At 40.7% G+C, this 14,463-nt stretch overlaps 3 protein-coding genes across 3 annotated transcripts; 1 reads left to right on the forward strand and 2 right to left on the reverse strand.

Moving 5' to 3' along the window:
- Positions 1–1,074: 1,074 nt before the first annotated feature.
- Positions 1,075–3,798, forward strand: LOC141792172 (P2Y purinoceptor 6). Its single transcript, XM_074673007.1, has 2 exons — positions 1,075–1,556; positions 2,886–3,798. The coding sequence occupies exons 1-2, from the start codon at positions 1,075–1,077 to the stop codon at positions 3,796–3,798; spliced, it is 1,395 nt and encodes a 464-aa protein (XP_074529108.1).
- A 2,359-nt stretch (positions 3,799–6,157) lies between these two features.
- LOC141791735 (uncharacterized) lies at positions 6,158–10,916 on the reverse strand. Its single transcript, XM_074672378.1, has 9 exons — positions 10,710–10,916; positions 9,394–9,606; positions 9,164–9,302; positions 8,710–8,849; positions 8,547–8,599; positions 8,301–8,425; positions 8,106–8,213; positions 7,749–7,958; positions 6,158–6,822 (listed from the first exon to the last, which is right to left on the reverse strand). Exons 2-9 carry the CDS (start codon positions 9,594–9,596, stop codon positions 6,511–6,513), a joined length of 1,290 nt encoding a protein of 429 aa, XP_074528479.1. The 5' UTR covers positions 9,597–9,606; positions 10,710–10,916; the 3' UTR covers positions 6,158–6,510.
- Positions 10,917–11,377: 461 nt separating this feature from the next.
- Positions 11,378–14,463, reverse strand: med31 (mediator complex subunit 31). The gene is made up of 4 exons (XM_074672290.1): positions 14,263–14,463; positions 13,330–13,404; positions 12,953–13,049; positions 11,378–12,501 (listed from the first exon to the last, which is right to left on the reverse strand). Exons 1-4 carry the CDS (start codon positions 14,270–14,272, stop codon positions 12,288–12,290), a joined length of 396 nt encoding a protein of 131 aa, XP_074528391.1. The 5' UTR covers positions 14,273–14,463; the 3' UTR covers positions 11,378–12,287.

Here is a 14,463-nt window from a genome sequence, read left to right on the forward strand (position 1 = left end):
ACTAAACTTCAAATTGAGTTTACAAAGTCTGATTGTTGGCATCTTTCAAACCACAAAGAAATACATTACCTAATCGCTTTGCATTCTGGGAAAAAAGATGTCCTGAACAAAGACAAGACGTGTTAGAAAGATCTGGTCTCCAAAACAATATTGCTTGCCTTGAAAAGAGTCGTCTTATGGCTTATGGGGACGGGGTGTTTATCCTGTAAAAAACAAAAACAAAAAAGCTTCAGATTCTTGTCGAAGTGTCAAGGCTATTAACACCAACTCACAGTACCTTCCATCAGACTTCCATATTTGATAGGACTAAAGCTAGGGCAGCATAACTAAGAGCTGGTTCAAGCCTGATCCAGCTCTAACTATAATCTATCAAACAGGAAAGTCTTAAGCCCACTCTGAGAATTGGAGAGTCTGACCATTCCTAAGGAGAAGAGCCTGATAACTGAAGGTTCAACCTCTCATACTACCCTCAGAGACATCAGGTACAGGTCTGCATGCTGGAAGTGTAACGTTCTGGGCAGATATGCAAATGAGGTCCCAAATTTACTCCCAAAAGTTGTCATTCCAAATCCCTAAGCTCTTAATGTAATGTCTGTCCACAATTCTTCCTTTGAGGTTTTTACTATATTTAGCTCCTCCTGAACCTTCTGGAACAATTTGTTTCCGATCTATCTATGATGAAGTGGCACAGTTTGCTTGTAGTCATGTTCCAAAACACTGGTTTGGATTTGAACCTTGACCTCTGGCAGCGGGAACACAGCCTTTACCTGTTGCACAGAGAGCAGGGTTGCATGAATAGAGAGGTGTTTCCGGAAGGTTCCTTGTTAATGATTGAGGGGGTTAATTGCGCGAGACGTAGTCTAGATCAGCAAAACACCACAGTACATGGTGAACAAGCTTTTTCTGACTGATGACAGTTTTATTTCCTGTCTGTTACAGAGAGTCCCTCTGAGGACCAGAGACACAGGTCAGTCCAGATAGGATCCACAATGCTGGAGAAGACTTGAAACTGCTGGAGACAATGACGCCAGAGAAATTCAAGCCAACCCAGCCCTGCCAGAAATGACCTCCATCATGCGGCTGAGCCAAGCCTCCAGTGCCACTCCAGACCTCGGTGTGGTAGCAGAAGTGGTGGTTAGCAACCATCTAAACTCTTCCAGCACCCTTCCCACCTCGTCCCTCCCTCCATCCTCCTGCAGCATTGACGAGTCCTACAAGTACGTCTTCCTGCCTGTCTGCTACTCGCTGACCTTCCTCTTCAGCCTCACCCTGAACTCAGTGGTACTGCTGCGCTCCTGCCGCCACCACAGCAGCGGTTGCTGTGGCGTGGTCGGCAGTGGTAGCAGTGGACGGCGTTGGAACACCTCACTCATCTACATGGTGAACCTGGCCACGACTGACCTGATGTACGGTCTGTCACTGCCGTTCTTAGTGGCGAGCTACGTGCTGAGAGACCGCTGGGTGTTTGGGGACTTCATGTGCCGCCTTGTTCGGTTCTTGTTCTACTTTAACCTCTACTGCTCCATCTTCTTCCTCACCTGCATTTCTGTGCACAGGTAAGACAGTTCAGCCACTTGACAGTCCACTGGGGGACTTGGTTTAGGCAGATTTGGGGCTTTCAAAAACTAGAATTAGCCCCATTTAAACTTTATTGATAAATATACTTTCAAGTACATAACCAAACCCTTTCAACTTGCAAAGTATAAGAACAAAAAAAGGCTTTTGGGAGGTAACTCAGAAGTCAACCACTAAGCAGCTATAGCTGAAATCTAAAGTTTGAATTCAAATTATATCAGAGGCACTGTTTTTTCTTTGCACTGGAAGCCTGTACAGTCAGACTATTGATTGAAAACACTGAAATAGTTGAGGATGACAGTCAATTTCTTGTGATAATATCAGACAAGTACAGAAAAAAAAAATTCAGGGATTACAGACACTAATTATGCCTGAATTGCTCATAAAGAGTAAAACAAATCTGCCAGAGAGGTTAGAGTTTTAGTTTCTTGAGATAAGAAAGTGCATTTTCTGAGTCTACACGTGTCAATTCATCATTCCCTTGGATTAATTTTGTTGATGTTGTTCATATTAAGTCTAATAACACATTTCTGGCTCATATAAGACATCATCACTTGGCTTTTATAAAGATAGCAAGGACAAATAAAACAATGACATACAAAGCAAAGAGATTTTTGACCTTGTTCATGCACAAACTGAATGAATGTCAAACCAAAGCCATGATTTGGGGTCAAAGGTGAGGAATACTAAAGCTTGAGGTCACACCTCATTGTTCTTGTTCTCTGGGAAAACTGCTGCTTAAGCACAGTGTTAATCTTTGACCTGTGCTTTTTCAACCCTGACTTGACTGAAAACCCAAACACTGGGTAACAAGCTAGCTGACCGTCAGCAGCAGGTGAGATGACAGGAACAGGGTCAGGTTGCCTTGTAGGTTTGGGTTCACAACCTCAAAGCTGCTGACCTGTTTGTTCACTGGATGATATTAAAGAAACAGCACCTCAGGGCTGTTGTCTACCAATCCATCTGTGACACCTTAAAAAACACCCTCAGGACTCAAAGGAGAGAAGGTGTTCAAAAACTGCACAAATAAAGAGGTATTTGTTATAATTTGATGGTCAAAGGTCTAAGCATAGATCGCAGAAGATCACTCATCTTCCTGCAAATGCCCCCCCCAACACACACACACACACACACACACACACACACACACACACACACACACACACACACACACACACCACACACACACACACACACACACACACACAAACACACACACACACATCTGGTGTACTGGGTTGTATTGACAAACAAACGTGTTGTTGATTAAAGTGATGGTTTTTGACACACCGGTGGTTGTCTGTCCAAAGGTACCTGGGAATCTGCCATCCCATGAGGACCATCACTCTGGAGAGCAAGCGGGTGGTGAAGGGAACCTGTGCCTTGGTATGGGTGGTGGTCTTCATCCTCACCTGCCCCATCTTCAGGTTTGCTCAAACAGGCTATGTCCATCGAGCAGGTGTGGCTCTTGAGGCTGGAGGAGAGAGTGAAGGCAGGAACATTAGTGGACTTCAACTAGAGGACAAAGAAGGATATATGAATTGCTGGGATGATGCCATCGATAAGGAGTTTGCGGACTATGTACCTTACGGCATTGTTCTCCACCTGCTGGGCTTCTTTGTGCCCTTTGTCATCATTGCCTGGTGCTACTCCCAGGTTGTCAGGACAATATTTCAGACTCTGCGCTCCCCTCCCAGTTCAATAGAGGGTGGGGAGGATGGTCCAGTGGGGGATTGGGCAACAGAAGGGGCAAGAGAGCGAGAAAGAACCTCTGTCTCCATCTCTGGGTCCCAGTACTCGCACTACATCCGACGTCGGCGGAAATCCATCAAAACCATCGTCACCATCACACTGCTGTTTGCCCTCTGCTTCCTGCCGTTCCATGTGACTCGGACACTGTTCTTGCTCTTGCGGCGGGGGCAGCTCGGCGGCTGTGACGTCATGAAGACTGTGTCCATATGCTACAAGGTCACCCGCCCGCTGGCTTCCTGCAATGCCTGGCTCAACGCCCTCCTCTACTTTCTTACGGGGGATAAAGGTGCCCCCTGCTGTTGGCCTGTAGAACAAGCTGTTCACAGAGATCGCAGGAACGGCTCCCTCTGGTGGCCGCTGAAGATCTTGAAACGAGAGGGCGTGGGAGAGGAGGACCAGGAGGCGGCTGAGAAGGTTGAAAGGGAGGTGCACATGGAGAATGAGTCCAAGTCTTCGAGGGTTATCTTTTAGATTCACATTTTATTGTGTGATTATTTTGGGATGTTAGTAGTGATGGCGAACAGCAGGTGGGGCTGTTTCTTTGGCCACAAGTGAAATACTACAAAGACATTTTCATTGTGATAGAAAACCATATTAGCAACATGATGGATGCTCAATGTTCTGTGTTTTTTTGTTTATTGATGGTTATAAAATAAAATAAAATAAAAAACATTAAGCCTATAACTTGTAAATTATAAAAAAAAATTATGTGGGTCTAAAGGTTGATGTTAGATGTAAAATTGTATCATAATATCACATTTTATCGTAAACTTTAAAAATAAATAATCAAAACTAGAAGATACCGAAGTCCAAAAGACCTGCAAAACTGTCAAAATTAACAGTATCAAAACACTCATCAGTTAATTGGCTAAATATTTGAATACTTTTAGCTTCCTGACCAAGCTGTGAAAAATCAGTATTTTTGAGGACTTTTTTTTTACAATGTTGTTTTAAGATTTTCTGAAGATTCTAAAAACACTCAAAAAAGGAGAGGCATACAGAGCAATATTGAAACATACAATCTGATATTTTTTTTAAACTCCTCTTGTCATAACCCTTCGTCCATGTGTGAATGAGTTTCCCTCCAGAGATCACTTCTGCTTGTTCCTGCTTCACCTGATGTTGTTGTTGTTTTGACACTCAGGTCGGTTTGTGACATCACACCTCATGTCATGTCATGTCATGTCATGTGTTTTGACACTTTGTGGATTAAAGCCTGTTGTTGACATCCACTGTGTGTGCTGGGCTCGTTCGTGGTTAACAGGTGAATCAGTTCCCCTCAAATCATTAAACAGCTGAAAGACTGTGTCGCCTGACAATGAAGCTCCCCGTTTGTTGTGACCCTGAAGGGGACCATCATTGACTGAATGAACATCCTGCTGTGTGAAGAAGGCTTAAACCACAGACTGAGGTTATCAACTCAGGAAGATGTTAACTGAGGGGAAAAATCTGCTAAGGAGGAAGACTGACAGTCTTCCTAGAGTTGCATTAGAACAATGCAGCTCGGGTATTGACTGGGACCTGGAGGATCTCTCAACAGTGAAGATGCCAGGTGTGTTTAATACGTGTCCTGTGTTCTATTTCGTAAAAAAATGGACTTTAGTATGGTTACCTGCGATATGTTGAGTAGTCGAAGTGAACTGTTATCAGTGATCATTTCTGGTCTCCGCTGCAAAGATCCCCTGTTCACTTTTTTTCATTATATTAAATCCTCCTGGGGAGGAGAGCTAAAATGACCGTCTCTCCCTCATTAATTTCTCCTCTTAAAAAGTGTAACATTAGCATCTCTACACACGCTTCCCATAAAATCTGGAATAGATTTAAAAATTCTTCTTCTGACATACAAAGCTCTTAATGGCATCTGGCCATCCTATCTTAAAGAGCTCATCGTTCCGTATTATCCATCTAGGTCACTGCATTCTCAGCACGCAGGCCTGCTCGTCGTACCTAATATCTCCAAAAGTAGTGTGAGAGGTAGAGCCTTTAGTCATCAGGCTCCTCTTTTTTGAATCATCGACTGGTTGAGCTACAGGGGCAAACACGGTCTCTACCTTTAGAGGAAGACTTCAAACTTTCCTTTTTGATAAAAGCTTATGGTTAGAGCTGGATCAGGTCTGAAGCAGCTTTTCGTTATGCTGCTATAGGTTTAGACTGTCAGGGGGGGAAATGACACACAGGGCTTCCGTTTCCCTCCTCTGTCTCAAAGTCTATCTTAATGTCCTACTATAGTTACTGACGATACATCTCTCTGGAAGGCTCTGAGTTTGTTTTGTAGGTTCCTCTGGTGTGGTAGACGGCCTGCTGCCGTGGACCTGTCAGACTCCAACTGCTACAGCTCTTTATAGTTTCACCATCATCATCACTACTTCGCCAAACTGCGGCGACTACTACTGTCTGTCGTATCTTTGCCCCTCCTTCCTCTCTAACCCAACACAGTCCCAGCAGATATCTGTCTGACATGACATGAGTCTGGTTCTGCCTGAGGTTTTTGTCTTTTGAAGAGAAGTTGTTCCTCTCCATTGTAACTTGCTGACTTATGGTGGGTTAAGATGGGAGCAGACTTCTTATCTCTAATAAAATAAAATTTTGTTAAAGTTAACACGTCAAGACCTGTTCATGTTCTTGGAAAGTATCTTGAAACATAGTTAGTTATGATTTGGCACTATATAAATAGAGATTGATTGATTGATTGATTAAAAGATCAATTAAAGAAAGAAAGATATACATAAATAAGTTATTTAAAAACAGAACTTAAAGTATCAGGAAAATATTATGATTACAATTAAAATTTATTTTCATTAAAACAAAACAACAAAAAAATCATCTGTCATTGGATAGAGTCTTTTACAGCACTGATATGAAATACGTTTAATACTGATAGCAGAGTGTTAGCTTAGCTGGTATTTGAGTAAATTTTTGATTTCATGCTTTAATGAAATGTCAGGGGGATAAGTGTCAGAAAAATGCATCGGTTGAGTTGTGGTCGCTTCTCCCCTCTGAGGAGACTTTCCTCTGAATGCATTTAAGAGGGATTTCCCTCCTCTGACTGGAGTGTTACTGAACACCTCTGGAAGATGAAGAGTCTTCTAAAGGACATTATTAAGCTTCATGGCAACGTGTTTGTGTCATCTTTCAAATATCTAAAATGAGTCCTTTAAAGTCAAGTCGATGTTCCACCATGCGTCACTCTTTCAGTTCCCACTCAGAGTCGCTAACCAGTCTGTAGTTAAGCTGTCGATAGTTCTCAGGGTGGATCCGTCTCTGTCTCCACACCTCCTCGTACAGGCTACGCACAGTCGCCGGGAGTGGAGAGAAGCCGGCGGTGCAAGCCAAAGTCTGACAGTACTCCCATTGATCCTGCTGCATTACCAGCAGGTGGCGCTGCTCCACCCCTTGCTCCATCTTCTTCTGCAGCTCCTGCCAGACCTCTTCCTCCATCTGGACCTGGGACGGTAAAGAGACTGAGCCGTCCAACACCGCCATAGCAAACTGGACCTGAATAGATCAGATTCAAGAAGCAGTCAACTGTACGTCATCGTCTTTTACCTAAAAATGCAATGAAACTCAGTGTTTTGGATATTTTTAGATCAATTGTTTATTCCAGTATTAAGAAAATGTTGAATTTAGAAGAACTGAATAAAATTCATTCTTCAAAAACTCTTTCTAGAGATTAATGTTTAGTAAATCTCCAAGTTCAAAGATAGAGTCAAGATTATGAAACAGAATGAAGATTCTGAAAAAATTAAAACTCTAAAATCTAAAACTCTAAAATTCTGAAATAGAGTGAAGATTTTGGAATAAAATAAAGATCTGAAATAAAGTGAGGGCCTAAAAATAAAGTCAAATTTCTGAAAGAAAGTCAAGATTTTTAAATAAAGTCAAGATTCTTAGAGAAAGTCAGGATTCTAAAATGAACGTAATGTCAAGACTCCAAAAATAAAGCAAAGTCTCTGAAAAAAAAAACCCAACATTCTAAACTCTTAAATAAAGCCAAGACTCTAAAATAGAGTCAGGACCCCAAAATGAAGCTAAGATTCTGAAATGGAGTCAAAATTTTAAAAATAAATCAAAGTCTAAAATTAAGTCAGGACTTACAAATAAAGTCTGAATTCTGTAATAGAGTGACGATTCTGAGATTCAGGATTCGGAAATAAAAGTCAAAATCCTAAATTAAAGTCAGGATACTAAGATAAAGTCAAGATGCAGAGATTGTAAGATTAAAGTAGGAACTATCAACTCTTCCTAAGAACTTTCAGGTAAAGTAAAGGTCCAGATTCTTTGTAATCCTTTAAGTCCAGTTTTAATACAAAGAGTAAAAGAAAATGAAAATTTAATCACAGGTTTCTTTATATTTTCACTGGCCTTGACCCTCTTCTGTCTGAGCACTGCCCCTTGTCTCACCTGTGGTTCTTTCAGCTCACCTGGCAGTTAAAGTTTGGGAAGGGACAAATGATCTTGCAGATGCCGATGAAGAAGAGTGAGGGGAAGGCTGGTGGCATCAGGAAGCGGTACAGTGGAGACACAATGTGGTCCTGGACCTCCAGACCCAGCTGAGCTGCATCCAGGAAAGGGTAACTGAAGTTGTAACCGGTGCAGAACATCAGGACGTCAGCTGGACTCACTGAGCCGTCCTGGAAGAGGAAGCTCTCATTTGCACTGATTTTCTAACTAATTTCAACAGTTTAATAATAACACCAGAACATTTTCTGCATACTGACAAACTCAGGTTTAATAAACAGAAACCAAACTACAGACTCATGCTGGCAGACTTCAGAGACCTGAAAGCGAATGGTGCCGTCTTCGTTGACTGCCACCACTGAAGTGGACTGCTGAATCCCAGGAGGAAGAGGGAAGGTTAACCGAGGACGACCATGACTCAGAGTCACCTGAGAAAAGAGAAGGAAACAGTTCTGAAGACATACTGGGGTCAATATGTACCACTAGTAATTGACAATAAAAAAAATCTGAGCTACCTGAGCACCAACTTTGGCCAGTTCAATGGAAATGTCCAGTCCTGAAGCTTTGGCTCCTAGAACCACTACAGACTGACCTGAGAAAGGTTCTGGATACCTGTATGCATGACTGTGGAGCACCTTTCCTTTAAACAGAGAAAGAACCACGCTGTGATTGGTTTAGCTTAGTATTAAGACTCAACACCAGACTTTACTCACATTTAGGTCCAAAAATAATAATCAAATTGATGCTGCTGCCGAGTGTACCTTTAAAGTGCTGTATGCCTGGTATGTCAGGGATGTGAGGGTCAGAGTAGTGTCTTTGGGACAATAAATATTCAAAGATGTAACCACACAAGAAATTTATCTTAGAGCAAAATGTCATGAATAAAAGATGAAGTGGAAATATTAAATTTTTATTACATCTCACCCTGAGCAGATGAAGACTGAGTCAAAGCTTTCTGTTTTCTGACAACCTGATGAATCGTATGATGTCACATCCCACGTCGTCCTCGCCTTCTCACCCCTTTTTGTTACAACAGGTTTCACCTTTTCCACCACTGTGTTGAACTGAAACACATAAACATTACAGCTAAATTTCAGACCAGTGTTCTTTGTTCTCTTTAAAAGATAAGAAAGAAAATTCAGACGCTGTGCATAAGAAAAAAAAAAAACTAAAACAATTAAAACAACAAAAGATAAAGGATTTAAGATCTTGCCCATGTTGCTGTCAAAGAAAAAAATCCCAATTCCAAAAACCCATATCGGTCGGGCTCTAGTTTTGGCATTTCAATTTTAACAATTCCAGCTTTTTTGTGAAGTAAACCACGTACCCACTTAGCTAATTTTTTGCCACAAGCACAAATCATCTAAAATTGACTTACCCTGATGTGGGGCCGGATGTTGTGGCTGTCGCAGTACCTCTCTAGGTATCTCTGGACCTCCTGATGGGGCAGAAAGCTGCTCAAGTGAGCTTCAAAGGGGAAATCAGGAAACATCATCACCTCTTTGGGAAGGTTGGTTCTATGACAAGAAGACAACAAACACTAACTTAGTAAGGGCATTTGAAGGAAATTTTGGTTATGTTTATGATAACATTACCTCTGTGTCCCACCTGAGGTCTCTGTACATGCTGCTGTGTATTGGCAGCCCATTGTCGTATGTCCCCACTCGTTCATCGTAACACCAGGTGCCTCCGATGTTCTCTGTGAGCTCGAAAACCACTGGGGGGGCAAAATGGTTCAGGCGGGTCAGGATGTGTCTGGCTGCACAGAGCCCTGCAGCACCAGCACCGACCACCGCCACTCTCTGCAACATGGTCTACATCCTGACAGAGTGAGAGAGCAGCGATGAGGAATACCGTTGCTGTTGTTCTACAAAAGCTACAGGATGCCCGCTGGTCAGCCAAGTCAGCTGTTGCCTTATATGAGCCAAACTCATAGTTAAGTTTTACTTTTTCTGCTCTCTTTTTGGAAATGTAAAAGAAGCAAAATGAGTTATTTAAAAGTTTTGTTTTGGCGTTGTTTGCCAAATTGTTGTTTTCTATGTTCCAACCTTCTGTTTGTAGTTTGTTATAGTTTATTATATTCTTTAATATGTTCATATAAACATTTTTCAGTACAATAACTTAAAAATATTGAAAAAGTCATCCTGTACAGTGTGTTTAAATAGAAAAATTATCTATTAGGTGTAAAATCTTTTTGAACCTGGCTGGAAACTTGTTTATTTTGTGCTACAAAGATCAGCTTTTTTAGAATGGGTGTTAAAGTGGTTTTCTGACCTTTTGGAACCAGCCCCAAGTGGACACCCTGGAAAGTGAAATTTCTAATGCTTCCACATTGGCTTCATTCTTTAAGACTAGAGGTTTAGTTGCACTGATATGGATGTTAGTAAGAAGTAATTCACAAAAAGAAGTTTAGTAAAAAATATTTCTGATACAGAACATTAACACTTTGTAATAAAACTATAAATTCATGGTACATCAATGAGGGACTTGTTTCCCCCGCTGACAGTGCTGACAAAACAGGTTAGTTAATGGTCACATTTGACCAACAAGTAACAGGTTTGATCACTGAGATCTGGACTTTGACCTGCTAAGACAAAATGCTGTTAAAGTTTTGCAACATCCTAACAAACCGAGCTCAAAAGATGACAATCACACAAACAACACATTTAAGGCACAAGCAATGGTTGCTAAAATCATCTATAACGTTTCAAGCTCAAAGAACTCTAATCACGGGTGAAGAGGAGCAAGCAGACACAAAACGCCAGGTTTGATTACTTTGTCACTCAAATGAAGTCATTAACTGCGCATGTCCGCACAGAGAATGACTGTTGGCGGATACAAGTTGTCTTGACGAGATGAGACGTTTTTTCCAACTTTAAGGCAGATAAACGAAACAATTATGAAGATACATAACACCGTGTTACCGTAACGTCCACTCCCGTAGTCGTTCTGGTGTCCTAAACGTCTTCTGCGGAAATGAACCAAACAAGAAAATCACGCGTAAGAAGATTCTGTAAGTTGGTTACGATTCAGGCTGGAACACTTTCACATTCATGACTAAAAGGCAGAGGTGTTCTGAACAAAACGGCTGAGTGTTCACATCGTACCAAGGTGCGTCACAGTGCGACTTCCCTTAGTGATCCTTCAGAATAAAAGCAGAATCGAACCCCCTCCCCCTTTCTCTCCTATATCTGAATCTCTATGTATGTATGTATGCATGAATGTATGTATCTATATATCTAAATAGAGATACAGAGAAATATATATATATATATATATATATATATATATATATATATATATATATATATATATATATATATATATATATATATATATATATATATATATTACATACACATTCTCTCCCAATAACTGTAAATAATGTTTTTTTTATAACCAAATAAGTACAAGCTCTGAAGAATAAATGTACCACTTTAGTTGTGATAATGACAGAAAACAAGATTGTTAAACATTCCGCAGTAAAGAAAGTTTTGATATTTCATTTTTTATTTTTATCAAAGTGATTCCTATTTCTTCCCATTTGAAAGGAAATTTATACAGGATCAGACAGCATTAGCATTAGCCAATAACTAATTACTACAGCAACACATCTATTATTTGATAATCTGATGTATCCTGATTCACCTAAATTTACTCAGCAAACTTCCTAGACCTGGCAGTATACTTTTGTGAACTTGGATGTCACAAAGAACAAGTTGTCACCACTGCCTGCAGCACACTGCTGGTTTTCCTGTACTTTTTATAACCTGCTGTTATTATTTACCTGTTGTCACATAAAACAAAATGTAAAAACTTTGGGATGGTATATTTTATTAAGAAAGAACATAAAGTAGCACCAGACATGTCACTTAAAACAAACTGTCTTATCTGAATAGTCCTCACTGTCACCTTAAACTCTGCAGAGTCTCTTAAGATCAAAAAGGAGAGAAGAGTGAAACTGAAATGTGATTCTAGCACCTGAAGACGTCACAGATAAGAAGGAAAATATGACTTTTTGTCCCGTGATCCATCTCAAATTTCTTCCCAAAATTAACTTTGATGAAACTAATTCCAAATGTTTGAAAGTCATAAATCTAAGAATTACACAGAGAATTAAGAATCAGAATCTGGAAGGCTCTGCCTGATGTTTGTATGTCTGACAGAGCAGCCTTTCTTCCTAAGTTTATTTAGTCTAGCACTGGTTTTAACACTTCATTTCCTTAAATATTTTGAGTCTCATATCAGCTCACCCCGACCTCTGACAGAAACTGTTGAGAGAATTGCAGGAAAAATCCCTGATAAAGCTGAGGGGAAACCAACTAAAAGGACAGATCTTCTCTGGACAAATAATCAAAAATGTCTTTTTACAAACTCTGGACATTAATATTTAATAAGCATTCATTAAACAATGTAAAGAAAGAAAAAAAACACAAACACAGCTCAAGTGTCTCATCATCAACTTCAGCCACTATAAACAGTCCCATGAACAGTCCTCTGCATCACTTTGTGGCAGCATTCCCGTGTGGTGGCGCCTGTTGCTGTGGCTGCTGCTGCTCTGCGAGCGCCTGCTGCAGCCGGGTGCGTTTCCTTGAGTAGTGCTGCCAGTGCAGCAGCTGCTGCTCATCAATGAACTTGGCGCACTGAGCGTTAACCAGCTCCTTCCTAAAGTGTTCATACTGCAGCAGCTCCAGCATGTGCAAACAGTGAGGATACCTGCAGAGAGTACAGGACAAGAAGCAGGTGAGTCCAAAGCCCTGTTAACAACAAGCTGTCTAGTATGGATCAAAAGCATAATCAAACTTTGTTTCAGTGTATTGTTCCTTATGACCACTGTTGTACAAGAAGTGACAATTCTTCCCATCAATTAACAAATTGCAGTGTTTCCAGTTCCACCCTCTGGGGTCACACTGGTATGTCTGGCACCCCAACAGAAGGGTACCATGAATTCAGACGGTATGGGTTGGTAATTTGGGGACCCGTTCTGGTTTTAGTCAAAGGAAATATAACAAAAGGCGGGCTGAACCAAGATGAACCAAACTGAAATGCTTGGTGGAAACGAGGCTTGCTGTCAAATGGCCTTGTGTGGTTTTGGTAGCAGCCCTCAGGTGTTTTGCAGCACAGAGGCTTTGCTTTAGAACTTTTTAGAGCAGAGCTGTGGACTCACTTGAGGAACTTGGCGTACTGAGGCTCCTTCCAGTACAGCAGGTACTTCAGGTAGTTGATGAACGGTCTCTCTCTCAGGACACCTCTCTGAGCCAGAACTGAAGACACAAACAAGAAAGTCTTTTTTTATGACACACTTACAGGTCTTCCTTATACAAAATATCATAAACTAAACATACAACTTCAGAATAACTTAGAAGAAATCACAGCAGCTACAGAAAAAGAAAGAAAGAATTTAGTTCCCAAATTGGATTCTGAGTTTGTGAATGTGCATATGGAGCTCCACAGGGGTCTTTTCTGGGCCAGACATTGTTTAACTTGTATACAAGCCCCTTCCAAATGTGTACATAACATCACAATCAACTGTTGGTCACTCACAGTTCAGGTAGTTGGGGTTGGCCAAACATTGAACGAACTCCAGCTCGGACTGGAAACGATTCCTGGCCTGCTCCTCTGGAAGGAAACATCTGTAAGAATCTGCTGCTTTTCAAACGATTTAACTGTGTAAATACGCTAACTAAAAACGCTTCTAGACACCTATAAGAATCTCTTTTCTTGACGTTGCATCAAAAGTCTCTTCTATGTACATTTGACTGTTTATAAGGATAAGACCAACGATAGAGCTACTGAGCCAAACCCCATTCAAATATTCAGCAGTTTGAAGCTGGACTTATTAACATACAGTTGAAGCATTTACGAATCATTAACATATCTAACTGATTTTTTTAATGAGAAATTGTGAGCCGATGTTAGGGTAAGGTCATATACCGTCCACACAGAGTTTAAAGTTTGACTCAAACAAAATAATTGTGTACCTTCACAGAGCATTTCTCCGTCAAGATAATTTACGATAGTCATACAAAAAGGCGTGACAAATAAGTGGTCACAAAGGCATAAACTAAACATTGCTAAAGCAATAATCAACCCATAATTATTATATTATGCGTTTGTTTACAATGAATAATAATGTGTAAAGCGATCCCAAACAGAAAATCACAGTGATGTTGGGCCAACCAGATTCCATTCAAAAACTACATGATTTAAGCAGCCATGACGGCTATTTATCACCTGAAGTTTTCTTTTTCAAATAATTCCTAAATATAAAATCAGCACGTTTAGCCATCCGAATGGATTATTAAAGTCTTATCGATAAAGAGATAAAACACAAATCATGAAAAACAGTTCTTAGAGTTAAGAACACGACAAAAAAGTAAAATTCACTGTTATTTGGATCGACTTGGTCATCTCCATTTAGGAGTAACGCTACAAAGCTGATGTTCACTAGACAAAGGGCGAATAACTGTCTCTGACCTGTTTCCATGGTGACGGCTTCACGATGTTCTTGTTGCACCGACAGATGACAGGCTTTGTAACGATAATTAAGCTAACTTTATACCTAATACTGTAACTTTAAAGCGCCGTTCTTTGTTACAGTTATCATCGCCAACAGTGGGAAGCCATCTTTGCTGAGAACAGGAAAAACTTTCCGACCATTTGCGTCAGTTTGCGGCA

Source organism: Halichoeres trimaculatus, unplaced genomic scaffold (genome assembly GCF_033239565.1).
Source record: "Halichoeres trimaculatus isolate MK-OKI-2021-1 unplaced genomic scaffold, fHalTri1.1 fHalTri1_scaffold_6, whole genome shotgun sequence".
Lineage (NCBI taxonomy): Eukaryota > Metazoa > Chordata > Actinopteri > Labriformes > Labridae > Halichoeres > Halichoeres trimaculatus.